This window comes from Equus asinus, chromosome 1 (genome assembly GCF_041296235.1).
Source record: "Equus asinus isolate D_3611 breed Donkey chromosome 1, EquAss-T2T_v2, whole genome shotgun sequence".
Lineage (NCBI taxonomy): Eukaryota > Metazoa > Chordata > Mammalia > Perissodactyla > Equidae > Equus > Equus asinus.
In genome coordinates this window covers 29,357,678-29,385,330 of record NC_091790.1, presented here as the reverse complement: position 1 = coordinate 29,385,330, position 27,653 = coordinate 29,357,678, and the positions used below count along the sequence as shown (strand labels likewise).

Genomic DNA, 27,653 nt, shown 5'->3' with positions numbered 1-27,653 from the left:
GTACCCATCAGTCCAAGGGCCATTGGCATCTCGGCCTGAGATTGATTGTCCTCCCGAAATATTGCTGCTTTTCCTTTTTTCTTGTTTTGCACTTGGCATCTGTTGATGGGCTGCAGTTTGCAGGAGTCCTGCATGTGGACTGTTACTCCAAAGACCGCCCTAGATAGCAAGGAGCAGAACTTTTCCATGGCATAGAAATCTGGACTTTCAGAAGGAAAGCAGAAGCCCAGGGGCTCCTGGTACCGTGGCATTTGCTCCATCCAGTCTGACCCCGCTCAGAGGAGCACCTTGGCTCCTGTGAGGTACTCTCACAAAAGGAGCCTGCATTTGTTTGGGGACCCAAGTTCTACTTGCTACTGAGATGAACGGAGGATGCAAAGTCATCTCTCAGTTGCCACAGGATGTCCAGGCTTTAGTGTTACGTTCAGTTTCAAGATCAGTTTCTTCACGGAGTTGGCCACATCTTCAAGATGTAGTACAGGGGGACTCCATGGCAGGGAGATTGGGAAAACCAAAGCTGCCTTACAGGGCTCCTGTCCCTGTGCCATATGGACATGCTCAGCTAGTCCCCCAGCACCTGCCATCTTCCCCTAAACAGACGCCCACAGCTTCTGCTTCTGTGTCCGCTGCCAGGAGTGGTCATCATGGTGGCCTGCCCTCCCCCTCGACCTGCATGCTGAGTCCTCCCCACCCCCAGCTCCCTCCTTCAGAGCACTCCAGATGCCTGTGGTCCAGGACACTGGAAGGCACGGCAGAGGGTGGAATGGAAGGATGGGCAGTCTATAAACACACCACAGAGGAGCCAAACACTTGAATTGTTTTTTTTTTTGGAGGCATAATTTAGTTGTCTCACCTAAAGCGCCTTTCACTCTATATCTGGCGATCCAGGGTTACAGAAAACAGCACCAAAGGATGGAAGGGAACATTTCGCCCTCACTCCCCATCCCTGCCCTCCCCCTGTGCCTCAAATACCATCTGAATGATCACAGAATGAGGCTCACGCTCAACCGCCCGCCTTTCTCACTTATGTGTCTTCTTTCTCTTACACACACACACACTCACGTGCTCACACACACTCACACGAAAAGAAAGAGAACCAAAACCCACTAAAGCATATGGGGAAAAAAGATTTAAGCACATCTTCCTCCCCATTCGGCATTGAGACCAAACCCCCTGCCTTCCCAGCAGGGGCTCACCCAGCTTCATCACTGGGTCCCACCAAGGATGACAGGCAGCGTCCACCAGTTCCCAAGGTCCCCTTTGGATGGCAACGTATCCTGAGTCAGTCGTTCTGTTTCTGCTTGCTGTCGATGTTGCCGTAGGCAGAGCCCTTGTCTATTTCTGTCACGCCAATCATCCATCGAACTCCCATGGAAGCTGCAGAAATGGGAAGGGCAGGGGGTTAGGAGGAGCCTGTGGGGACCCCAGGGAGATTCGCCCAACGAGAACCATCAGAGGCAGCTGTCCGCAATCTTAAGCGTCAGCTGAGAGCTAGCTGAGTTGGGGTGCCATTTCCTAATCCCTGCCTTACATGCTCCTTGGGCACGGGTACCAGGGCTCTCACCGGACTAAGTGACATTAACAAACGGAGCAAGGCTGTTCTGTTGGTGAGTTTCAGTCCTTCCACCCTGGAAGTGAGGAGCATTTTGTAAGCTGTACCTAGCTGTACATGGGAGCTTACAGAATCCCTCTACTGACCCCTAAGGCAAGGAGGATTCTCTTCTGAATGCAGAGCAGGAACTTATGGGCGCCCTTCAATGAAGCTTAATAAATATATCAGGAGCCTGGAGAACGCAAGAACCCAAATTTGCATGTCCCAACATTGCTTTTGGTGCAAGTCTCAGAGCACTGGACAGGCAGAGTCCCTGCCTCCACGGAAAGCCTTTTCTCTAACAGCAGGAATGGCCCAACCAGAGAGCATGGGACCCATACGAGAGCCCACTTGAACCACTAAGAAGCTGAGACCAGAGTCTAAAGCTCAGAACTGCTTCTGGAGGGGGCGGGCTCGAGGAGCCCCTTGAGTGTAGGGACCACATCTTCATCACCTTCATATGCCCAGCACTGAATGCAGAGCGTGGCCAACAGTCCATTTGCAGGATGGGTAGATGGACAGTGACAGTGGGTATATGGAAATCTCCAAGTCTCGATGTACATGTTTACAGAGCATTAGCATTACGGTCTGTGAACTGTTAGGCACAGAGGGAGCTGACTGGGATAGGCGAGTCCACCAGCCAGTATGAGGTACATGTGTCCTGTGGGTCATTTACAAATGGGCAGACTTCAGCCTGGGGCCAGCTCTAAAGAGGCTGGGACATGAGCCCCTGTCCCAATATTGTGACTTCTGTGCAGTGGTGATGGTGATAATGCAGAAAACAAAGAGGTGGTAAAACATGGACTCCACCACCCGAAGGCCTCGTAAGAGGAATGAGATGCCAGCACAGAGTAATTCAGGGCAGAGGGTGGTCAGGCTCGGGGGCATGGGTGACGAGGCTTTGGTCTCTGGGGCAGGGAGACTCAGAGCACTCAGTTCCTCCAAAGCTCCTGGAGGCCCGTGTCTCCCAGGGAACGGGCGGCCTCTGTATGGCACTCACCACGCACCTGGGCTGCCCCTTCCCACCCTTCATCTCCAAGGAGCCGCAGCTTTCCCCAGGGGGCACTGGTCTCCATTGATGGCAGAGGGGCTGAGTCTGTGCCCAGCCCCCTGGGGGCCCCGGCCACTGTGCACCAGCCCTGGGTGGCCTCGGGCCTTGTCCATAGGGAGTTAAATCAGGGGTTTTCTGCATCCTCTTCTCTCTGTACTTTTTTTTTCTGCAAAGACTGGGTGTTATTTTAATTTTTTAACATTAAAATGTACCTTAATTTTTAAAAAGACAGTAGGGTCTATTTTAGGAACAATGGCCAGTTTGCCTATTGCACCCATGCAGTCTCAAATTGGTTGTCTTGGTCCAAGAGAATGAGATAGGTTATGTGTTGTGACATGTTGTGGCCACAATTTACTAGGGGAAAACAGTGAGTTAGAGAAACTCCACTTATGTGAGTTTGTATATGCATATATGTGTCTGAGCCTGGCAGAATGTGCACCCAACTGTTAGTAATGGCCATCTCTGCAGAGCAGGATCAAAGGGGGAGTTCTGTCCTGAGACACTGTCAGTTTTACACACTTTTCTATGAGTCTTTTACAGTGAGCACTTATCTCTTGTGCAGGAATAACTGAGAGATGTCCACTGAAATAAACACACAGATCATTGCACACTTCTAACTCTGTGCCATTTCTCCTCGTCTCAGAAAAGCGGGATGCACTCTGCCCACGCCCTCCAAGGTCTCAGGGCAGACTCCTTCCTCCCCAGACTCAGGGTGATGGGGCTGTTTCAGAGGGTCTCCCTCTAAACAGGAAACCCCCCAAGTTTCCCTCTGGCTCCAGAAAGCACAGAGTGCCCCTTTCATAGGGCAAACAGCAAATGTAGTGACCCCTGGCTGCTCCACTTCAGAAGCAAGTGGCAGCATGCAGGAAAGCTTAATGGCATGAAGAAATAGCAGCACTTTGAAACCCCTGTTCAAATAAAGCCAATATGGATTCACGAAAAAGCTGAGTTCGAATACCTCCATTGAATGTCAGTGCATGTGGCAACCAAGGGGGAGCACACACACTTCCCCAAAGGGCCCTGGACCTGCTTGGAAGGGCAAAGAGCCTTTGTCAGTTCCTGTTGGGCTCCCGGAAACGGTTCCCCTCTGGTCAAGGGGGAGATGACTACAATGGGCAGAGCTGTCTGCAGAGGCCAGGGGAGTGAGCGATGCCAGCACTGGAGGAGTTTAAATAGCAGCTGTGTGGCCAGCCCCTGGGGACAGTGAGGGAGCTCCAGCCCTGGGCAAGAGGCTGGACACCTGGATGTGAAATTCCCCCAGCTTGGGATTCTCGGTGTGTTGGAACACCAGTCCTGAAATCGAGGTTTTTCCCTGTCAATCTGCAGGCTCTGCCTTCTCCTCACAGGTGCTACACCTGCGTGAGTTTATCAACCTTCTCCCTGCACTCGTCCCCTGTCCGATGCTCCTCCCGAGCCTCCTGCTCTCCACTTACCCACAAAGAAGACGAGGACAAAGCTGGCCAGCGTGAGGGAAGACCCGCTGCTGATCATGTTGACGAGGAAGCGGAAGAAAGGGTAGAGTAGCAGCGAAGCCCAGAACAGCCAGTTCACGAGCGTCCAGGGCCGCCGGGGGGGCACCATGGGCGTCTCCGGGAAGGTGCCCGTCCTGTAGTACTCCTCCTGGAAGGCATCCTGGGGACAAACAGGGGACCTCGTCACACACGACACCGGCCTCCTGCAGGCCCCTCCCCAGCTCAGAGGCCCCTAGGGCCACAGTGGCTCAGCAGAGCGGGGGTCTGCGGCACCTCATAGAAGTGTCTTTTGGGCCCCAAATGTGTCTTCACGATACTGACTTTGGCTGTCCCCTTCCCACGGTGACACATGGAGAGGCAGGACCACTGCAGCTCTGTCACTGAGTCCAGGTGTAGGAGGTTGAACTTGGGGCCCAGGCCTGCTGGGTTCGGTTCTGTCCTGCCCCTTAGCACTTACTGACTCCAGGCAGGTGACCAGCCTCTGAGGCCCAGGCAGTAGTGGCATCCAGAACAGGTCAGTGGGAGAATGAAATGAGACAACGCACTGAACCTGGCCCTCAGTGAACATCGCAGAACAGTAGAAATCTGAGCCTCAGAAGAGGAGTGGGCAGGGCCGTGAGCTGGCCCCCCGCACCCACCCCACAACCCCGCTGCACTGTCGTCTGCCTCAGCACGCCAAGACTGCATGATGACAGAGGGCTGGGGGTCTGCTCATGGGAGGTGAGGCACTCCCGGAGGAGGCCCAGCAGATGAGGCCAGCCACCAGCGGCACTGCTCTCTGGGTCAGGATCAAGCGACCACTGTAAGTGACCATCAAGATGACCAGAAGGTCAAGAGGTTCCAGCCCTGCCTTGGGGCAGACTCTCGTCTGACACCCTACCGGAAATGAAATACCAGAAATTCTACGCGTCCACGCCCAATCTGCCTGTGTGTGTGTGTGTTGCTGAGTGTTGTGCAGGAAATTCACTCAGGCCCAACATCAGCTCGGTGAGGGCACAGGTAAGAAGCAGGGAGCCCCCCCAGGGCCCAGGCTGCTCAGCAGGTGCATGCGCCGCAGAGCTCCATTCGAGCCGGCCTCGGGTGAGACCCACCGAGCTGCATCTAGCGAGCAGTTCATGCAAGGAAACACTGCGGCTGAGAGAGCTGCCAGGCTGGCCGGGGGCAAGAGCGATGAGGCCAGAGACCATGGCACCAGGACGACGGCAGCCGTCCCAGGGTGGTCACGGCTGTGTGAGGACGAGGGCTGGGGACTGAACCTTCTCGAATTCAGACTCAGACAGCCATGGGGAGCTTCCTCGTTTCCTAATAGGAGCAACTAATTCAAGCCCCGTAAAAACACCCTGGGGGCTGACGGTGTGCATGCGAATAAACACTGGGCCACCCTAGGCCTGCTTGTGGCCCATCTCAGCCTAGTAATGTCCCAGTTCTCCAAGGGTCCAGTTTTCTGGAAAACAAGCTGTCATACACCTGAAACTTACACCTGAAGTGTTGAGTTTTTTCCTTTAAGAACTTGAGATAGAAATGTTTAAAGTCATCATACTTTTCTTCTCTCCCAGTCAGGGTGTACTGAATAATCCAGTTTTTTTGACCATTCAGGGTCATGATTAAAACGAATCCACAAACGGGCCATTTTGGAAGGAGAACCTCTGACCCCTTCCCTGGGGAGGTAAGGAACTCTGCCCCGAAGCCCCTCCCCGGCCTCTCCCCAGCCGGGTCCAGAGCTCCCTCCTTGTCTCTGTTCTGGGACAGAGGCCGAGGGGAGCCTGGAGGCTCTTGGGGGAATCAAGCAATCACAGGACAATCGACTCGTGTGCCCAGTGCTCCCACCCTCAAGAACTGAGGAACGCAGAGCCTGTCGCCTAAACGGACGACTTACAGGGAAGTGACGATGACACGTGGGATGCCCAGAGAGTTGGCACCTAACTCTGGCAAGGCCTCCCATTTCACCTCCCTGCCGGAGCATGGGTGATTTTTCTCATCCCAGGTGGGGGCCACCAGGAGCCTGATACCCGTGCAAGGGACTGAATGTGTCCCCCCAGAATTCCTGTGTTGAAACCTACCCCCAGTGTGTTGGTGTTGGGAGGAGGGGCCTTTGGGAGGTGACTAGGTCATGAGGATGGAGCCCTCAGGAATGGGATTAGTGCCCTTATAAAAGGGACCCCAGAGAGCTCCCTCGCCTCTTGCACCACATGAGGACACAGTGACGCGGACGAGAGCTGGGACCAGACCCAACCCTGCTGGCACCCTCATCTTGGTCTCCCAGCCTCCAGACTGGGAGACATAAATTTCTGTTGTTTATAAGCCACCCAGTCTGTGGCACTTTGCTATAGAAACCCAACTAGACTAAGATGGGAGGTGACATTATTGTGCCTTTTTTAAAAAAGCAGCTTTATTGAGCTGTCATTCACATACCATAAAATCCACTCATTTTAAAAATGGGCAAGTTTTTTAAAATCCTTTTCCTTAGCAGTCTTGATCGTGTTTTCCTGTTGTAATATTACAATGGGGGAACTGATGACACTTTTTTTTTCTTTTTTTTGAGGAAGATTAGCCCTGAGCTAACATCTGTGCCCATCTTCCTCCACTTTATATGTGGGATGCCTACCACAGCATGGCGTGCCAAGCGGTGCCATGTCTGCACCCGGGATCCGAACGGGCGGACCCCGGGCAGCCGAAGTGGAATGTGCGAACTTAACCACTGCGCCGCTGGACCGGCCCCTTAATTCTTCTTGAAGGCCAGTAGCATTTTCTGCTGGCTTGGCACCCCTCCCTCCCGGCCCTGCACCCCACACAGAGCCGCTCCAACCTTGGCCTCCATGGACCCTGCACACCCACAAGACAGCCCAGAATGTCACTTCTTTCACCCATATTTTAATTTGCACCATTAGTGACTAATTTCTCATCCCTTCAGCAAACTTCGAACTGCAACCCAGGGAGACCGTTTAAGTTAGAAATGAAAAGTTAGAATTCATTCAGAACAGACAACTGAGAAACCATGATGGCTCTAGGGACAGTGGTTCCGGGCTTGTAGGTTCAGCCTGAGATGGAGTTCATTTGGGAGCTGCCTGTGTCCCCAAGGAGATTGTGTGAGGGTCATGTCACACCCCCTACAGCCGCCAGGAGTTCCAAATGGTGACATGTAATAAATGTGTGTTTTCTAAATGCTAAGCTTGTTCCACTTAAAGGATGGCCCTGTTTTCAGAGTTGACATCTTTCCTATTTCGGAGAGTGTTTAAATGGCCGTGGTAGATTTCTTTTTATTTATGTCCCTGTTGAACAGAATAACATGTCGGCACACCCCTGTTGGCTGCCCACCACCCCCTCCCACATTTTGCAGAAACTTGGCCATGAAATCAAAGTCTGAGAACTGCTGCCCTAAAACCCAACCTCAAAGCCAACAGTTGTCTTTCGACACCATACCTCTAAAAGATGATGATTAAAATGGAACCCTGCTTCGACGAGCTTGGTGGGGCACCAAGATTTTTTGGCATAGAAAGCCCTGGATCCATCTAGGCTCCTGACACAGAAACGATAGGCCACACGTCAGTCTTTGATATCTACTCACATTTCATTTCCTCTTGGAGGCACCACTGACCACTTACTTCCACTTTCTGGTCAGTGGTTGTTCCCCAAGGGAAAGGGCCAGCCTCAAAAGTCTGTTCACAGACGCAGAGAACTGGGCCATCGTCCCAGCCTCTGTGGAGACAAGGGACCTGATCTCCAGCACCTGGCTCTGATTATGGAACTGGAAGACGTGGGCAACTTTTATCATTCTCTGGGCCTTAAATTTCTTCATCACCAACATAAGAGTTTTGAACTCTGAATGTTTGGAGGACCCCTTCCAAATTGAACACTATCATTTTAATGCAAAGATAGTTGAGAGAAAAACATCCTGAGACTTTATCTAGAAGGAAAGGGGCCTCTTTGCTTAAAGCCCAAGGGGGCCCGGTTTGCACAGTGACCACACTTCTCATGCCTGAAGACGGAAGAAAGGGCTGATTGAGAAAACTCTCCTTTGCTTTCATGGGTTTGGGGATTGCATCTGTTGTAGGTTTGTTTGTGTGGCTCTTTACGAAAGGATTCATTTCTTGGGCCTTTTCTTGGCACCTTTTTCTTTTTGCTAACAGTGACGTTTTTCATACTGCCTCAATGATGAAACTAGAAAACAGCACAAGGAAAATGCTGCCTCGTGCAGGAAAGCAGAGGCAAGAATTTCTATTGTTTTGTGTTTCTCTGTGCGTCAGCACAGAACCTGGACAACCTGTTGTTATTCTTAGCATCCCATTAAAAAGCATCAGGCAGCGCAATTGCAAACCCGGCTCCTCAGACCGTCTGCGTCAGAAGCAGCTTCCCAGAAATACACGCTTGTAGGTTCCACCTCAAACCTACTGAGTAAGAATCTCTGAGTTTGAGGCCCAGGAATCTGCGCAGTTCCAGCTCTGATCACAGGTAAACTAGTCCCTATTTACTGTTGGTAAGAGGAGAATGGAGAGCTTTGCCCCTAACCCATGCAGAAAAGAGACCAAAATGGCAAACTCTGAGACTGCATTTCAGAGGCATCATCAGAAAAATCACTTACTGGAGAAAAGAAGAGCCACTTCTTGCTAAGAGAATATCAAGATCTTGGTCCCCAAAACAGCATATTTATAAGAGCATCTGTACTTAATTAGATGGCAGTAATTTGGAAGTCTTTTGGACTGAAATCCTAACTCATTCTCAAAGGCAAGATTACAAGTCTTACTCAACGGGAGCAGAGGTCCCATAAAGTTCTGCGTGATTATCTTCCGTTGAGGGATGGGGAGAAAAAGACAGCAGGTGTCAGCCAGTCTGTGTTCACGAATGTTGATGAAAGGAAGTTAGAGTCCCACCAAATGTGTTTGATTCTAGACACTGCGCCGGCTTGGGCTTAAAATGTATGACGGATGAGAAATCAGTTTTTAGTGGGTAGTGAGACCTGGTCATAAAAATGCCTTCCTCTCCAGGTAGAAGCTAAACTTTCCTGCTTCTTAAGATCAGGCACTTAGGACAATAATAATTAGACTCCCCCGCCCTGCACATGTCCTGGAGGAGAGAAACCAGTGGAGATGCGGCCCTGCTCAGAGGAAGGAAAGAGAAGAGGGGAGCTGGGCGGGCTGGAGCACAGACATAAGCAGGGGGTGCTGCAGCAGATCAAACCCGGCCGAGGTGGACCCTCGTGGGGTTTCATCCTGCTTGTGCCCGTGATGTTTTGAGGCCACACAGGCGAACAAATGGTGCACCCCGAAGCCATCCAGACCACACGCATTGCTAAAGAGAACACCACGCCTCCAAGAATATTTTGCCTTAGGACCGGAAACAGGAAAATAGAGACAACAGCTGTTGGGGCCATTACTTCCTTTTGCATCCACGACACCCATGAGCTAGTTCCATTCTTTCTCTGAAGCCCCTGTAAAACGTAATTTGCTATGTTCTTTTCCTCTTGCCAAGGAGAGCGTCAGCTCCAAGATCACTAATAACTGGGCTGTGAGGTCTCACCCAGTGGAAGAAGGCTTGCCACCCCCCTCAACTCCCAAAGGCCCCCACGGTGCGCCCACAGCGGCCACCCGAAGTGGATCCTTCAGGTCCCTCAGGGCCACCCCCGTGGCACTGACCTTCTCCTGGTAGAGCTTGTGGAGCCAGGCGGAACACTTGTCCTCATCTTCTGGGACTTCTTCTAGAGGAATCCGCCTGCAAAGCAGAGAGCAGCTACTGGGAGGAGGCCAACGCCAGAGGCCCTGAGCGAGATTCCAAAATTACAGCACTCGCCGCCTTTGACTTCTGCTTAGGTAGCCGAGGTCAGATGGACGGGAAGAGGGTAATTCAGCTGATAGGAAGGGGGAAAAGCCACATCCGTGTTGTGGTCATGGCCCGGGAAGGAACGAGCAAGGGCCCTTCAGTGCTCAGATAGAAACACAGCTAGGAGAGGACAACTGTCTCTTTCTGTCCGCCCTCCCACCTCACAGAAAGGCTCCCAACACCTGAGGTTTGCCTCTCAGTAGAGGACAACGAGGCCTCAGTTTCCACATGAGATAATCCTGTGTGCACGGAATCTATGTAGGAGGTGATATGCTAGATCTTTTCCCAGCCAGGCAGCAACTTAATGCTAATGGCTAAGTAGCTCCCATCACATGATCCTTTGGCCTCTTGGGTACCATTGAGGCTGACTTTCAGCAAGGGTTTTGCCAAGCAAAAGGATGCGTATCTTGGGGAACTAACGTTTCCCCAGGGTGGGAGAAGCCAGGGACCCTCCCCAAGTTCTGTCGCTCAGCCCCTTCGTGCACGAGTGGGAGATACAGATTCCAGGGTGGGTCTGGGCTGGTGCTGTCAGGGCTGAAGGCTCAGCCATGTGCAAATGGCCAGTCCTGAGTGAGGGGAGAAGTCACTGGGCCATGTTCCCTCTTCCATAGATATTTCTATTTGTTCTCAGTTTGCTGGCTTTTGTGATTGCACAAAATGCATGGCGTGTTCATTTACGTGACTTTATCCATGCAAACTTCTGCATCCATCGTGATTTTCCGTGGGTCGTTTCACTCCCCACTCTGGCCCAATTACTTACTATGATACATTTTTAGAACTTATCTATCACACTATAGTCTGTTAAGAGAGTAAACTGTGAAATTTCATCTTATAACAGAGGCAGTATTGTACAGAGCTGTTTTTCACACAATTAAAAATTACCCTGTAAGCTCCCACGTATACTTTCCCGAATAGTCCACTTCTTTGCTCTTTCTGATCTGCTCTGGTTTGCAACCAGATCTCTAAATGTGTTTCTTCAAGAGTTAGAAAGCCTGCCGACTATTTATTTGCATAGTGGGCGTTTGGGCCATTTTGCTCTTTTCAGTAACTTATTTGACATGATTGCCGTAAACAAAGCGTCACAGAACACGTGTCTAATCTCCAATAGTGGGCATTTCAGATCATCCTGGTTCGCCTTCAAGAGGGACAACCTCCGGCACAAGAAGCCAGTGCCATCCCTGAGCCCCATCACACTGGATTTTAATGTGTGAATCTCCTTTGGGTTTTCCTGTCCGCAGCATCTTTCAATTGTTTCCCGCTAACCTCGATGACATTGCAGAAGTCTCGGGTCAGACCCATTCTAGAAGTCTTGTGAAAGTATTTTCAATAAAATCATAATGGCTTGGAATATAACACACAAGTGAGATACTGCTAAAATGTTCTCCATTTGCTTCTGGGCTGCCTTATAAATTATATGTGCTCTTATCTGTGTATATTTCTATGTACCAGACTCATCCTCTAAGAAAACGGCTCAATAAAATCATCTCTTCACATTCAATCTCAAAGTGATTGTAAAACGTTGTCTTCCATTTGTCCAACCTGAGCCCCGTGATGAGGGTGAGTTGGCAAGAGAGAAACAGGAAGTAGCTGGGAAGAAAGGAGACTTCACTCGATTATGTGCAGTCGTGGCGTGTGTCACTCGAGTTCATGATATAAATACAGACTGTGAACAAGTTCAATTCAATACAGACCGCAGACAAGAAAACAGCACATAGATTTCCCTGGAAGAAGGCCTGCAGGTCATCTGTGACTTATTCCCTTTGAAGTGGGCACTCTCTTTTCTGGAAGGAAAACGGAGCCAACTTACCTGACATATAAATCTGCGTGGTATTTCTTTCCATTTAGGACTCCCAGCAGTGTTGGGTTTTCATTATTTCTGAAATTGAGTGTACAGTCATATACAGCTGAAACTATAAAAAATAAAACAAATACAAAGCAGTATAGAGCGTGTGAACCCAGTTTTGTTTCGTAAATACACACATTGGAAAACAATAATCGAATGGCTAGCTGCTTATCTCAGAAGGAGGGCGTTACTGGTTTCATCTTCATGCTTTACTCTATTGTCCAGATGGTCCACACTGGACACATTTTGTAATCCGAAAAGCACACTACCTTTTAGTAATAGGAAACAGAGTTATTCCTGAAGTCACACCAGCTTAAAGCAACACTCTCGTGTCCCATCGAGATGTACGACAACAAATGCCAGTATTTAAACAAATAAGCAATAGGAAGATGAAGCAGTCCGAAGAATCCTGTCTAAGGATGTGTCTGAGTTTTGGCTGCATCACCATTTTAAAGAAGATAGCTATAAAACTAGAGTAAGATACTAGAAACTTCCTAAGGACTTGAACTATAGTCAGTTGAAACAGGGCTGAGGAACAAACGAGAATCTGCGATTTTAATAGGTCTGCCGAATGGTGAGTTAACCTGCCAGGGTATTCAAAGTGATGTCAGAATTCACTGTTGCCACCCCGGGACCTGGCCCGTGCCCAATAAATGCTCGTTGGATGGAGGATGCGTGAATGAACAGTGAGTGAACAGCAGTGTAGGAATACGGAGTGGGGCCTGATGGCCACTTCCTGCCGTGTCAGGGAGACAGGACTGGACGGTAGAAAGAACAGGAGTTTTGGAGTCCGGCTGGGTGCGAATCCCAGGGCCACCTTTTCCCAACTGCGGGATCTTCTCTTGGACGTGCGCTCAGCCTCCCCGAGCCTAGTTCTCTGGGAGAATGGGACTCATGAAGCCTTGGTCCCGTGGTTGCTGAGATGACGATGTCAGCATTTCCCACAGGCTCAGCACATTGTGCTCAACAGATCGTGAGCCTGGTACTCTATTGAGAGGCTTGCATACCTGCAAGTACTATGAATAAAGTGTGTGGGAGGATGAGGGGAGGGTAGAAAGTCATTTGGTCTGGCTGGGAACATGAATAACCAGGATTCAAAAATCAGGAGAAAAAAAAGGCCATCCATTTTCTTCTGCCTGGTGTCTGCCATCATGTGGGGCCCACAGCGGGTGCTCTGGCAGCTCAAGTGTGTCTTAGCCAAGGGGAGAGGGTCCCACCTGCTGGCCTGCAGGAAGGAGTGCCTGGGGGTAGCCCCCCCCCGACCCCATTACCCAGCAACCAAGACCACTCCCTGGTCCTCACCCTTGGGCTGGAGACTGACTGTCCTTCCTGGTGGGGAGAGGCATCACTTCCCCACCCCAGGAAGATTGGGCTGGTGGCAAATAATCCCCTTTTCGTTACATTTTCTAGGCATTTTAAGCATAAAATTACACCTAGTAAAAGGCATGCAGCCAACATTGGATTAAATGTTCATTATGATGCTGAGTCCTACACATATTCCTCATTTCACCCTCCTCGCAACCCTAAAAAGTTTTACGGAAGAGCAAGCTCAGGATCAGAGAGGTGAGGTGACTCGCCCAGGCTCACACAGCTGGTGAGGGAAGGAGCCAGACCCCAGGGCTAGGGTCCTGAGTGTCTCTGACTCTGCTGGATGCTGCAGGATGGAAGCAGCTGTGTCGGGGAGGGATAAGCAACAGGTGCGCATCCTCGGCCCTGGTTGCTGAGGTCAAGCATGGGGGCAGGGGCAGCAGGTTGCTCAGCAGCAGGCGGGTTTCTCGCCCTTAGAGTGAGTCCAGAATAAACCCTTCGGTGACACAGTTCCTTCGGGAGGCCTGGGCCGGGAGAGGGAGTGTGGAGGCGGCCACACCTGGAAGGTTCTGCAGACCCCAAGAAGCTACCGAATCTCCAGAACCTGCTTCTCTTCCCTCTCCCAGGGAGTGATGGCTGGATGCTCGGGTGCTGTGAGGAGTAGAGACGGTGATGTCTGTGGGTGACACCTGTGGCACGGGGCCAGCAAGGGGCAGTCAGGGAATGCTGGTGACCAGGAGAAGGTGGGGCAGGAAGGACGAGATAAGAAGCCAGGCAGGGGGAAACTGGAGTCACCCAGGTGATGGGACAAAGGTCAGAGGGGGATCCGCCAGGGCACAGCCGAGGGCTGTGGGGACAGGGTTAGAAAGGGAGGCAAGGCCGGGAAGGGGGTGTGGATGGGGTTCTTAAACCCCCGCTGCAGTGGCTCCAGAACTGGGAACTCACTTGGTTAAAAAGTGCAGATTCAAGGCCCCATTGGGGCAGAGGTCCCCGCAGGAGGCCTGGGTGGGGCTGGGACTGCTCCCAGTGGTCCTGCCGCGTCCTTGGGCGTGTGCAACACCACAGGAGACCCCACCCACACCATCCAACCCAAACACCTGATGTAGGCCCTGGGGGAGCTGGGAGCCCCATGCCCTTGGCCTCACGGGTGGATGGGAGCATTGCCAGCCAGGTCAAGGGAGGAAAGTCGTGCGGGGACAGAAGCCAGGGACCCCATCTCTCCCTCCAGGACAGCACACAGCCTGGCCCCGGGAGGAGTGAGGAAGGCCTGAGCCCCGGAGCTGGGCATGGTCCCTCCAGCCCTCTGGAGCCAAGACATAAGGGAGGTGGACTGTGGGGGTAGGGCTGGCTGCATGGCAGGATGAAGAATAAAGGATGGTGTTTCTGAACCGAAGGGATGAGGACTAGAAAGAAGACAGGGTAATCAGGACAAGAGGCTGGAGAGAAGTTGTGGTTGTTGCTACTTTTGTCCTCCTCTTACTTATGGTGACTTAGGGCTCCAAACTCAGGGGGCAGCCGGGACAGACGATAAGGTCACAGAGGTCATCATCTGGAGGCAGCTGGTGCCAACAGGTGGGCAAGAAATGCCAGACAAAACAAAACAACCCCGAAACCTGGGCTCCCTCGGGGAGGCAGGGTGTGTGAGGCCAGGCTGAACCCAGGAGACGACCCGGAGGGTCCACGCGGGCCCCACAGCCTTGCAGTACCGGAGCTGAGCAGTAGAGGGCGGTGTTGGCTTAGTGTGTGTGTAGTGTGAGCGTGTGAATATGTGTGTGTGGGCGAGAGAGACAGCGGGCAGCAGCCACACCTCCGATGCCAGGTGCCTGGGCCCAGCTAACCAGGTGTGCAGAGCCGTTGTCCGTCCCCTCCTAGCTCCTAGCTGTGGTCACTGGCAAGCACAGCCAGGGACAAAGCTATCCATATCAGGGTGCTGGGGTTCGGTTTTCCTTGCCGCAGTGGGGAGGCCGGGGGACCCCAGGATCTTCCTTACCTACATTTCTCAAACTCCTCACGGTGATGGCAAAGCCCTTGGTGCGCGGCAGCAGGTGGTACTTGAGGCTGGGCAGCCCCTTGGCGTGGGCCACCTGCATGCTGATCTGGTGCTTCTTCTCCGTGAACCGGGTGCCCTCGCAGTGAATCAGGAACTGGAAGGGATGGGGCGGCAGTCACACAGGGTCCCACAGTCACACACACTGTCCCCCAGTGTACACCGCAGTCACACACGGTCCTACAGGAGCCCTTAGGGAATGGCCAGAGCAGGGACGGCCTGGCAGCTGGTGGGGCCCAGAGGTCCACCTTCCTCCGCCCATGGCACTGGGCAGGACCTCTGGCTGCCACGTGCCTTCTGTGTGCAAGATTCTCCTGAGCTTCGGAGACAAAGGGTTTACCATGTGAGGGTAGTCAGGAAGAAGAGGAGTGAGTGAGTGTGACAAGAGCACCCTGAGTGTGAATGTGTGAGTGTGACAGAAGCATCCAGAGTGTGAATGTGTATGACAAGAGCACTCTGAATGTGAACATGTGTGTGACAGGAGCATTCTGAGTATGTGAGAAGAGCATCCTGAGTATGAATGTGTGTGACAAGAGTATTCTGAGTGTGAATGTGTGAGTGTGACAAGAATACCCTGAGTGTGAATGTGTGAGTGTGACAAGAGTCTCCTGAGTGTGAATATGTGAGTGTGAGTGACAGGAGCATCCTGAGTGTGAATGTGTGAGTGTGAGACAGGAGCATCCTGAGTGTGAGTGTATGAGTGTGACGGGAGCATCCTGAGTGTGAAGGGAGCATCCTGAGTGTGAATGTGTGAGTGTGACAAGAGTCTCCTGAGTGTGAATATGTGAGTGTGAGTGACAGGAGCATCCTGAGTGTGAATGTGTGTGTGTGACAGGAGCATCCTGAGTGTGAATGTGTGGGTGTGAGTGACAGGAGCATCCTGAGTGTGAATGTGTGAGTGTGAGTGACAGGAGCATCTTGAGTGTGAAAGTGAGTGTGACAGGAGTCTCCTGAGTGTGAATATGTGAGTGTGAGTGACAGGAGCATCCTGAGTGTGAGTGTATGAGTGTGACGGGAGCATCCTGAGTGTGAATGTGTGGGTGTGAGTGACAGGAGCATCTTGAGTGTGAAAGTGAGTGTGACAGGAGTCTCCTGAGTGTGAATGTGTAAGTGTGAGTGACAGGAGCATCCTGAGTGTGAGTGTATGAGTGTGACAGGAGCATCCTGAGTGTGAGTGTATGAGTGTGACAGGAGCATCCTGAGTGTGAATGTGTGAATGTGAGTGACAGGAGCATCTTGAGTGTGAATGTGTGTGTGTGACAGGAGCATCCTGAGTGTGAGTGTATGAGTGTGACAGGAGCATCCTGAGTGTGAATGTGTGAATGTGAGTGACAGGAGCATCTTGAGTGTGAATGTGTGTGTGTGACAGGAGCATCCTGAGTGTGAGTGTATGAGTGTGACAGGAGCATCCTGAGTGTGAATGTGTGAATGTGAGTGACAGGAGCATCTTGAGTGTGAGTGTGTGTGTGTGACAGGAGCATCCTGAGTGTGAGTGTATGAGTATGACAGGAGCATCTTGAGTGTGAATATGTGTGTGTGACAGGAGCATTCTGAGTGTGAGTGTATGAGTGTGACAGGAGCATCCTGAGTGTGAATGTGTGGGTGTGACAGGAGCATCCTGAGTGTGAGCGTATGAGTATGACAGGAGCATCCTGAGTGTGAATGTGTGGGTGTGAGTGACAGGAGCACCCTCGGATTTCTTTCTTCCCCAGTAAGTTCAGAGGGCAGGACCAAGGCCACGTGTGCACAGTGTGGCAGGCCGCGGGCAGGCTGGCAGGGCCGCGGGCGGCATGTCGGCTGTCTGGGCGGGCGTGCATCGGGGCTGGTGTGGGCCTTACGTACAAAGTACTTCTCGGGGTAATCCCGGAGGTGCAGCAGGCTCTTGGCGACGGTCTTGCGGTCCTGCTCCCACTTGCGCGTGCAGAAGACCATCTCGGTGAAGTACCACATCCAGCCAATGATGGGCACGTAGGCCAGCTCCTTCTTGGCCAGGACTTTGGAGCCCTGAAACAGAGGAGGGGCCCGGGCTCTGTGAGCGGGATAAGAGGGCCCTCCCCCGTGGCTGTTGGAGATGTTACTAGAAAAAGAAAATGTGCTCTCCAAAGGCCAAAGCGGACAGTTCTGGAACACTGTGAAGCAAGAAGCCACTGACCCTGGAGCCTCCGTACGGTCAGCGAGGGGTCAAGGTTGTGCTGAGTCTGTCCTATGTGGGGGCGGGGAGGGAGGCGGCCTGGGTCTCAATAGGGGAGGGCAGGCACCAGGAAGAGCCAGGGGCATTTAAGGGTCTTGGAGATGCTCAGGTCACCCTCCAGACGTCTCCAGGTGGTCACTGTCACTTCTGCTCACTAAGCCCATCACGCAGGGGGGTGACACCAGTTTACCAAACTCCCCTAGATCTCACTCAAGCCAAACTTGCCGAATCTGCAGGCAGGGGTGGCAATTCTCTCCTTTCAGGCTAGGAAACGGGCCGCAGAAGGTTCTCTGGATCGTGTGGCCGGGGAGATGATGGGGCTGGGAGTCAGGCTCAGATCCCCAGCTCACATTGGGAGCCCTCCACCTGTCCCCTCGCCAGCTCAGCCCTAAGGCTGAAAGTGGGGCTTGCGCACCTGCCAGAGATGGCCCAAGGCTGCTCAAGAGGAAGGACTTGGCCCACCAGCAGGCTGAACCCCCGGGGCTGCTCAGCAGGGGCCATTAACCAGCCGAGCCAGGCTGTACGGGGGTGGGGAGTGGGGCTGGACCAGGGACAACCGGGGATTCAGCGCAGTGGGGGGTGGGGGAGACACCAGAACAGCCTTTGATCTAGTGGGTTTGGGTTCTATATTTGTCACTCTTAATTTTGGGATTGGTCAGGACACTCCTCGAAATAACCATCATTAGTCAATCAATGGCACAGATGTGAGAGGCGGTGACGTGGACGGTCGGGGTGGCCTTAGCTGATCTCCTGGTGACCAGGGTCGGGGTATGCCCCTGAACCCAGGAGGCCCAGAGGCAAGTCCCTGTGGATCAGAGGATTCCTCGTGCATGGGGTGAGGGCTTATCATGTGCCACAGGCTGTGCACCCCACAGAAATCCTGTTCAATAGGAATAGGTACCCAATTGTACAGATGATCAAACTGAGGCTCAGAGATGTTAAGTAACTTGCCCAGAATCACACAGCTATCAGCTGGGGAAGCTGAGAATTTAGAATTCAGGAGTTTAGAATTTTGTCGGGGGCCAAAGTCCATGCATGATAAACGTCAATGAACTTCAAATTCCTGGGTCAGACGCTGGCCACCTTGCAATGGCTGTATCCCCTCCTCTTTCATTTACAGACTCTCCATTCTGTTCGAAAGGCAACATACTCAGGCACCAGGGGTGACCCTGAGTGATGCCAGCCCAGCCTGGGGTTCCCCCGGACCCCTTAGCTTAGTGTGGGCATATGACCCAGTTCTGGCCCAGGTGACTCAGAGGTCCACTGGGGATGCATATTGCTGGGGCTTCTGGGAAAGTATTGCTCCCTGAGAAAAAGAGAGACAGCCAGGAGGCCCAGCTGCTTTTCCTCCAGGAGCATGGTTGCTCAGTGTGTCACGGCTTTGAGCATCCTGTGGTGACCCAGAGACAACAGCCTAGAATGCCAAGTCCACTGGGGACCCTGCGCCAACCCAGGAGGCATCTGGCTGCAGCCGTGCTGTGGTCAGAGGCAACAGAATGTCTTCATGGCAGAAGCCCCTGGAATCAGGGTTTCTGTCCATCTCGAGCTGGCTACGGCCTCAAGAAGTGCCGTGACAGAGGGCCAGTCACGTTACTGTTAAAAATCTCTCCTGAATTCGGCTTCTTTCTTTGCAGCACGGGGTTACTTCAGTGTCCTAAGAGGGTGAGTTAATTATCCTGATGGCTGCCCCCTCACGCTATAAATGAGAAGGAAATGCCTGTCACTCAAAAGCATGAGAACAAATCGCCTGGGGATCACCACTCTCCCCATAGGAGCCATTTAAAGCCCCTCCACTGGGTGTCCACTAGCAGGTTTCAGGCTGTGGGAGGCCCCTCCCCCTGGCCCTCCTGTCAGCAGGAATGTGCTCATGTCCTCTGCTTCCTGCACTTTAGTCACCTCCCTATTCACAGCCTTTGAGATGAAAACAAAACAAAAAATCTTTACCAATGAACTCAACTTGTCTTCTTGGTAGATTAGGACCATTTTTAAAAACTTTTTTTTTTTTCTGAAGAAGATTAGCCCTGAACTAACATCTGCTGCCAATCCTCCTCTTTTTGCTGAGGAAGATTGGCCCTGAGCTAACAACCGTGCCCATCTTCCTCCACTTTATATGTGGGACACCTGCCACAGCATGGCTTGATAAGCAGTGCCATGTCCACACCTGGGATCCAAACCGGCGAACCCCAGGCCACCAAAGCAGAGAGCACAAACTTAACCACTGTGTCACTGGGCTGGTCCCCAATCTTCCTCTTTTTGCATTTGAGTCGCCGCCACAGGATGGCCACTGGCAGACAGTGGTGTAGGTCCATGCCCAGGAACTGAACCCTGGCCGCCAAAGCAGAACGTGCTGGACTCAACCACTAGGCCCCCTGGTCTGGCCCTAAAAAAACTTTATATTCCTGAACTCATTCCGAAAAGTAATTCATAGCAATATGAAGGAGTCATAAAGGACGATCTGATCCATAGCCGAGAGGTGGGTCATGTCCTCTAGAAGAGCAGCGTTGGCTCTGGGAAGGCAGTGGTCCCGTGTGGTCATCACAGCTATCTGGTGGGAAAGGTCCTCTCAGAGGCACTTCCTATTAATGGTTCCATCCCACAAGACCCAAGAGGCTCTTAGTGGTTGGCCTTGGATGGCCTGCTGCTAAAAGGAAGTGGCCACTTCGACGGTGATGTGGGATCCATGTGCAGACCAAAGGAGGGGACCTCAGAGTCTATATGTCCATTGCCATCTTACTGTGTTAGAGCACTGAAAACCATTCGAATGTCCCACAGTAGAAGAGTTTGATGAATTATGGTGTATACTCTATGCCATACAGTAAATAATGTCATGCTATAGAGCAGGTCTCAGCAAATTGGAGCCCATGCGCCAAATCTGCTCTACTACCTGTCTTTTTTTTTTTTTTTTTTTTTGGTGAGGAAGATTAGCCCTGAGTTAACATCTGCTGCCAATCTTCCTCTTTTTGTTTGAGGAAGATTATCGCTGAGCTAACATCAGTGCCAATCTGCCTCTATTTTATGTGGGGTGCTGCCACAGTGTGGCTTGATGAGTGGTGCGAGGTCTGTGCCCGGGATCGAAATCTGTGAGCCTCGGGGCCACCGAAGTGGAGCACGTGAACTTAACCACTACACCACCAGGCCAGCCCCTGCTACCTGTTTTTATAAATAAAGTTTTATCGGAACACAGCCACTCTTTCACGTACGCATTGCCTACGGCTGCTTTCAGGCTGCAACAGCTGAGCTGAATAGTTGTGACAGAGGCTAATGGTCCACAAAGCCTAAAATATTCACCATCTGGTCAGTTGCAAAGTTTGTCAGCCTTTCATTTAGAGCCACTAATATTTGTTTTCTCTGAATAGTTAATGGCTAGGGAAATGCTTATTATATAATACGAAATTTTTAAAAGATCTGGAATCAAAGCTGAGTCCACAGTCTGATTGTGACTCTACGGAAAAGAGTAAAACAGAAAAAAATAACGGTAGCTATAGCTGGGTGGCCAGCTTGGGAGTGATTTTTAAATTTTAGTAGATTTTCCTGTATTTCTTCCTAATCAGGAAAATACTTTGCCATGTCCCTCTAATAATGCCACTTTTCAGAAGTGACTGACTTCAGCACATTTTTGACCATTTGCTTCTGGAACGTAAGTGAGGCTCTGAATTAAAAGCAGCCTGTTTGTTTCTGATGATCAAAAGGAAGAGAAGAGATTTCTGTGTTTATGCTGAATTATGACATCTTTCAACCTTAAAATTCGGGATGCTGTCCACAGGTCTAGGCCTTGATGTTGATCACGTTTACTTGATATAAGAAATGTTTTAAAATATTAAAGGAGAAACTTTTATCTTCCAAATCAAAGACACTGCACTCGATTTCCTTTCCTTGGCAGGGACAATAGGACCTCGTGGAAAGCTGTGGAATCAGACAGTCCTGCTTTTAACCAGGGCCTACTGTGGCCTAGCTGTGTGATTTTGGTCCCGATACTTAACCTTTCTGAGCCTTATTTGTTCCTGGCTGTATTATGAGGAAAGTAATACTTACCTCAAAGTGTTGCTGTCAAGATTTAATAACATATGGAAGCATATACAAAAGCACAGAGTTGAGAACCTGACACACAGGGGTTGAATAATGTGTAGCTATTAATATCACCACCACGTGAGCACAGTGGCTGACTGTCTCTTTCAATTCACCCCATTTTCTAAGCCAGGCTTTAGCAGATAGTGATAACAATAGATTACAGTTATCAAAGCATGCCCTGATGGGCATGGCGCTAAGAGACTTACAGAGTTAACTCATTTATGACCAAGAGCCTGGAAACTTACGATTCCCATGTGCTCACAGCCCTCCGGGAAAATCAATATGCTATCGATACCGTGGCTCTCCCAGGCAGAGCAAAGGTTTCTCTGTGGGGATGGGAATGCCTTTAAGTACAAGAAAAGATACCGATTTCATTGATTCTGAATTTATTGTGAAGACAGACTTGAGGGGATTTACTGATGAGTTAGTTTTATCAACAGACCCATCTAGACAAAAGCGTGTCTAGAAAATCAAAAATGCTCACAGGGAGCACAGAGTGACCCACAACTGCAGGGAGCTGTAATGTACCGCCTGGTCGTTTTCTAGACGCTGCCATTCTGTCACATGCTACGGTTAAGAGTTTATGTAACTTTCGAGTGTGTGTGTGTGTGTGTGTGTGTGTGTGTGTGAGAGAGAGAGAGACAGAGAGAGAGAGAGAGAGAGAAGAATTGTCTTATCGCAGCTGCCTAACCAGTCTAATCAAGCAGCCCATAATCATAGTGAGGACCACCCAATGCTCAGACAAGCAGCCAGCCGCCTGAATCCCGAAGTCGGCACCTCCAGTCACCCCTGGTGCGCAGACCATCTGGTGCTAGAAAAAACTGCTTAAGGAGGCACTGGGTTCCAACCCTGAGATGGTGTGGCTCTTGCCTCATGTCTCTTGGCTCCACAGCCCCAGTGGTACAAAGGAGCAGAATCAGGACTTTCTAGTTAAGGTTTTTCCCAACACGGCCACCTGCCAGTTGATAGGATGAAATTAAGTGTTGATGCTGGGTCTGCAGGATGGCTGGAACCTGTAAGGCATCCTCTTCAGTCACCTGCCCACCCACCTCCTCTAACCGCTCCGTAGGGACCAGCAGAGAACAAAAGATGTCTGTGGTCAAGGCGTTGTTTGCATAAATCTCTCTTCCCAGCTTCCAAATGTAGGCCCATCCCTGAAGGTTTACCAGGATGGTCACCCATCACTCATTTGGGTTCACTCACAGTCACTAATTTCTACTAAATATATAAACTACCTAAATGGGGTATCATAAGTGGAACTTCAAAAACAAGTAAGATTTTCATAATAAGCAGGCTAAAACGTCCACACTTTAACCTTTTGAATTCTTTCTTGACTGTGAGCTCGAGACCCCGTTGCAGATGTTTAAGATTGGTGACCAGCCACGCTGTCCAGCCCCATCACAACAGAAGACTAGCAAGTCCACCAACAGCTCAGTCTCTGTTTCGATGTGTGATGTGTGAACTTTAACCTCAAAACTGTTCTGCCCATGCAACAGATATTTGTGAAATACCTCCTTTGTGCCAGGCGCCGGGAGCACAAAGATGGATATACTTATCCATGACCTTGAGGTCTCAAAGTCTAGTGGGAAGAGTGAAGCAGAAAGCTAGCAATTTCGATGCTACTTCAGACACTAAAACTCTGCAAATAAGTTGCTGAACAGACATGCTCTCCAGCACAAGAGATGGGGCCAAGAAAGGGAAGATGGGACGAGAGTGTGTCTCTGAAAGTGAAATCTCTAGCCTCAGTAAAATGTGGGAGATAAGACTGGAGCTCAAAATACCGAACCAGGTGTGTGTGTGTGTCAAAAGACGAGAGCCTCAATTTGTGTCAACTAGGGTAACACACATGTGGCCTCGTTCTGCTTATATTGCGTTCCTTTCTTCCTTCTCTGATGCTAAAGAGGCAACTGCTGGGAACTTACCCTTCCAGAAAGATCTCAAGAGAGTTCCCAGACAAAATGAACACTGTTCCACGATTTAGTCACAGCCACAGGAGAAATGCATACAACAAACATGAAACGAAAGCTCTCTCTGGGAATTTCTCTCTTAGACTGGAAATACCCATGTGTCATTTGTCAAGGTCGAGCAGAATCTCAGAGCTCGTTGGCTCTTGACCACACCTTCCCCCACCTGGCCGACATCCTTCTCTTACCAAGCCCCAAACTCTTCTTGGTTTGACGGGTGTGCAGACGAAGGTGTAGGGAGATGAAGGGGTTGGGGACAAATGCCGAGGTTCTTGGATGCGGGGTATTTGTCACAGCTGACGCAGGGCCGTGGGATCAGGGCTCCAGGAGGAAACAGCTACGAGAGGAGCTCCTTGCAGAAGGCCCTGTAACCCCCTTTGCGGGCACAGACCCCAGTGGCCCCTTCCCAGCCTCTGTTCTGAAAGGCCAGCCTGAGTCCTTCTGAGGTGGCCCTAGGCCTGGGCAGATAGGGAGACAGAGCAGAAGGCATTCCAGGGGCGGGGGTTGGGGGTGGGGAACAGGATTCCTCAAGGGCAGAAGGTAACGGGAGCCATTTGCTTGGACCCAGCACCTTCCAGCCAGTGGGTATTTGATCAAAACAGTGAAGGAAGCACAGGAAGACGGGGACACCGAAGGGCCCGGAGCTGGTAGCAGATGGATGTGACACAGACGGAGCAGTTGTGGGGCAACGCAGAGTCGGTTCCCAGAGCAAATTCACAGGCTTTTGTAGTTTGCTGAAGGTTGTATAACGGGATTTCCAGTCGGTCAGTGTGATCTGACTTTGGCTTGGTTTTTCTTTCGGTGAGGACGATTGGCCCTGAGCTAACATCTGTGCCAGTCTTCCTCTATTTTTTTACATGTGGGACACCATCAAGTGTAGCTTGATGAGCGATGTGTAGGTCCACGCCTGGGATCTGCGAACCCTGGGCTGCCGAAGCAGAGTGCATGAACTTAACCACTCTGCCACCAGTCAGGCCCCAGACTTTGGCTTGTTAAAGACATTGCCAGAGGTTTCTGTTCAGTAAAAAGAAGACCTTCTTATGTCTACCTCAGGACTACTCTTTTAAAAATAAAGTGCACGCTAACATCTCCAGCAGTATATTCAGTTACGAACTCAATGTGCAGTTGTATTTCCCGTGAGCTGCTGACTTCCTTCCTTGACCAGTGACTCACCTGGCTCCCTGAGTCGTACGGGATTTCACCCCACTGCCATTCTCTTGGGTTCCCTGTCTGTATAATCCAGATCCCAGCACACCTGGCCTAACTGCTGAGTACTTAGAGGAAAACGGGGCGTCCCTGCCCACTCCCAGTGCAGTGGGTGGTGCCCGGAGGGCCATGTGACAGAGCTGCTGATGGACCCGTGAGGGCTCGGGTGGAGGGGGGAGCTCTCCTGCACGCCCATGTGGTCGCAGTGTTAAGGGTTGTGCAAAACCACCCCGTCAGCTGACAAAACCACAGCTGCAGGTGTATCTGTTGGAAAGGAAAACAGAAAACCCTTCTCCGCATCTAGATACTTCTTGTCTCTCTGCAGCCAAAGGGAACTTGACACGTGTGTATGAAGGACCCAGGATTCGATCTCCCTTCTGTCCTCCACACTTTACCCTACTTTTCATAATAAGAAAATACAAATGAAGGGAAACTAATTAGAGTCCAGGGAACTAAGAATTATGGCATGCCAACTTCGCACGAGGCACGCCAACTAGATATTTCACTATAATCATTAAACCCTTACATCCATCTTTCATTAAAGCCAAACGTATATTCCTTATATCCTATCTATTCATTAAACCCTTACACCACCACGAAATGGGAATTATTAACTGAGGTTCAGAAAAGTCAGATAACCTCGCCAAGGTCACAGAGCGGGTCAACTCAGGAGCCAGGATTCAGGTCCACATCTGGAGGACTCTAAGCCGTTGGGTTTGTTTTTTGTGTTTTGGGTTTTTCTGCCTACACATCTATTTCTCCCCTGCTACTTTATCAGAGAACTGTTCTGGAGTAAGTAGAGAGAAAAAGAAAGAATTGTTCGTGATACCTGAGCACAGAAGGCGTAGATTCATCTTTCAGAGCATCCATGGTTTTGCTAAGTTTTACACGTTCAAAAATAAAACACAGGAAATTACCATTTGGGGGAATGTTTCCATGGATGGAGGTTTATAGGAAACAACATTCATGTAGACTTTCTAAAGAAATCTGCGTCAACATTTTTCCTGCAGAAAGATTTCAATTAGAAACGTGGGCCCTTTATAATCAAAGTTGAAGAAATGTGGGTTTTCAGCGATGTGTGGTCTTTTATAGAAGGAACCGTCTTTAATGTTAATGACCAGAAGCGTCATGGCAAAATCAAGTTGGAACACCCACAGTTTGGGTTCAGTTCTTGTTTCAGCTCCTGAGTGACTTGCTAGGGTTTTATGTCATCTGTGAGTCGTCTTACTGAGAGCCGTGCCGACCGCTACGTCTGCCCAGGCAAGTACAGCAAGACGGCAGCATCGACGCCCAGACCTTTCCTTCTGATTTGGTTCAGCAACTCCAAAATCACCCCAGAGTGACCTTGAGACACAGAGCTGGTGGCCAGCGAAATGAGGCTGTGTGGGAGGGCAAACGTGCACACTTGGCCAGACCCAGATGGAGAAGGATCTGTCTGCACAGCCCAGGACCGTGGTGACTGGCTGTGTCCTCACTGAGTGGGTGTACCACTCTTGACCTCCCTTCAGCCTTCTTCCCATCTCCCTCCCTGGCCTCAGAAGTACCCCTTCACCTGGCTTTCTCATCTCTCCTAAAATCATGCCATTCTCCAAGGCCTTGTTCCAACGTCATCACCTTCTGGAAGCTTTCTCTATTCCTGGGAGCCAATGGTCAGTGTGCTGGTAAATCCCGAAATGTTACACCAGTTGTTAAAATACTGAAATTCTTCCCTGCAGGTTGGTCAATAGAGCTGCCCCAACTGCCAAAACTTGTCCCCCTAAATTCCACCTTTACCATGGTGGCCCCCGCTTCTCCCCTGGGACCTCTGGGACCCCAATGGAGTGACGCTCAGAACAACAGAGGACCCCCAGGATGCTGCTGGACAGCTGACTGGTCTGAGGTTAAACACACTGGGTCTCACCCATGCCTGCCCACTCCTGCGGCCCCAAGTGGACAGTCCGTCCTTTCCTGTGGCTCTCTCAAAGCCCTGCATCGTGGGGTAGGTATGGAAGTCCCTTCCTCACCTCTCTTTATTTATTACAAAGTCACTGAGCACAAGGACTGTATCTTTCAATCCATCTTTGTATCTCCGCGGCACCCACACAGTGTCTTCTCCAGGAAATATCCACAATGCACTTGTGTTGGGTAAATATTTTAAAGATGCATCCATGGCTGTCATCGTCATCGCAAGTCCTCATGTTGAGAAGGCAGCACGGAGCTATGCGAGTGACGTTGGACAGAGTGCCCTCCGCTTAGGAATAATAATTTCTGCTCTCTTCCTTCTACTTCTCCCTGTACGAAGGAATACCACAGAAATTCAATCTGTCTTCAGGCCGAGCTGTAACAGGTTCCCTAAATGGAAAACGTGAGGTCTGAAACTAATGGGCATGCTGTGGTGTGGCAGGCAGCCTCTGCACTGGCCCCAGTGATCCTCACCTCCTGGAATTCAAGTGTGTAGCCCACCCCACTTTCCTGGAGTGTGAGCTGCGCTCCTCGACTCACTCCCAACCAACAGAATGTGACAGAAGTGATGGATGCAACCTCCCGAGAGTCCCCTGCCGGGTCCCCCCGCTGAGCTGCGCCTGGCCCCCAGACCACACAAACTGAGATAATACGTGTTAGTTGGATCAAGTTTGGGGACTTGCGATGCTGCCATAGATATCTGCTAAGTATGGCTTCTTTAAAAGGCTGAAGAAAAATCTCCCAGCTGGCCTCCAGGTTACCCTCCAAGCCATCCCAACCAGCAGATAAATATCGACAGTCTCCGCTCCTGTTTATGGACTGCTGAGCGGGGCCTGGCGCTGCTCAAAGACCCAACAAACATGATCTCAGGTCACCTTCCGGGGCCGCCTTGAAGTAGCATGTGCATGTATTACTGGTGCAAAAAGCTAAGTAAACAGCGACCTGAAGCGTCGAAGCCTTGACCCTTTGCACTGCATGCTCCGGTTTGTTTGGTGTTTTAGTGACACATGCTGTCAACTGTCAAAGGTCACACATCTCCCCAGGGACGAAAGAGTCCTTGTGTTCCTCAAAGATCATAACCAGAGCCTTTGGTGCCCCGGCTCTGCTGTGAAATGCCAGCTTAGAGGGAAACCTGTGCCTCTGGGGAGAAGCTACCG

General features: G+C 51.0%; 1 protein-coding gene across 3 annotated transcripts in view; it reads right to left on the bottom strand.

The window, feature by feature from the left end:
• Window positions 1-796: 796 nt before the first annotated feature.
• Window positions 797-27,653, bottom strand: part of AGPAT4 (1-acylglycerol-3-phosphate O-acyltransferase 4) — a 124,653-nt gene continuing 97,796 nt past the window's right edge. For 2 of the 3 annotated variants that reach the window (XM_014858372.3, XM_044761273.2), the window contains exons 4-9: window positions 16,969-17,130; window positions 15,070-15,223; window positions 11,736-11,838; window positions 9,745-9,820; window positions 4,076-4,274; window positions 797-1,377 (exon numbers count right to left, since the gene is read on the bottom strand). In XM_014858372.3, the coding sequence (XP_014713858.1) occupies window positions 1,283-1,377; window positions 4,076-4,274; window positions 9,745-9,820; window positions 11,736-11,838; window positions 15,070-15,223; window positions 16,969-17,130 (789 nt within the window). In that variant the 3' untranslated portion in view covers window positions 797-1,282. The remainder of the gene's footprint in view (window positions 1,378-4,075; window positions 4,275-9,744; window positions 9,821-11,735; window positions 11,839-15,069; window positions 15,224-16,968; window positions 17,131-27,653) is intronic. The other variant, XM_070480944.1, reaches the window with a different exon arrangement.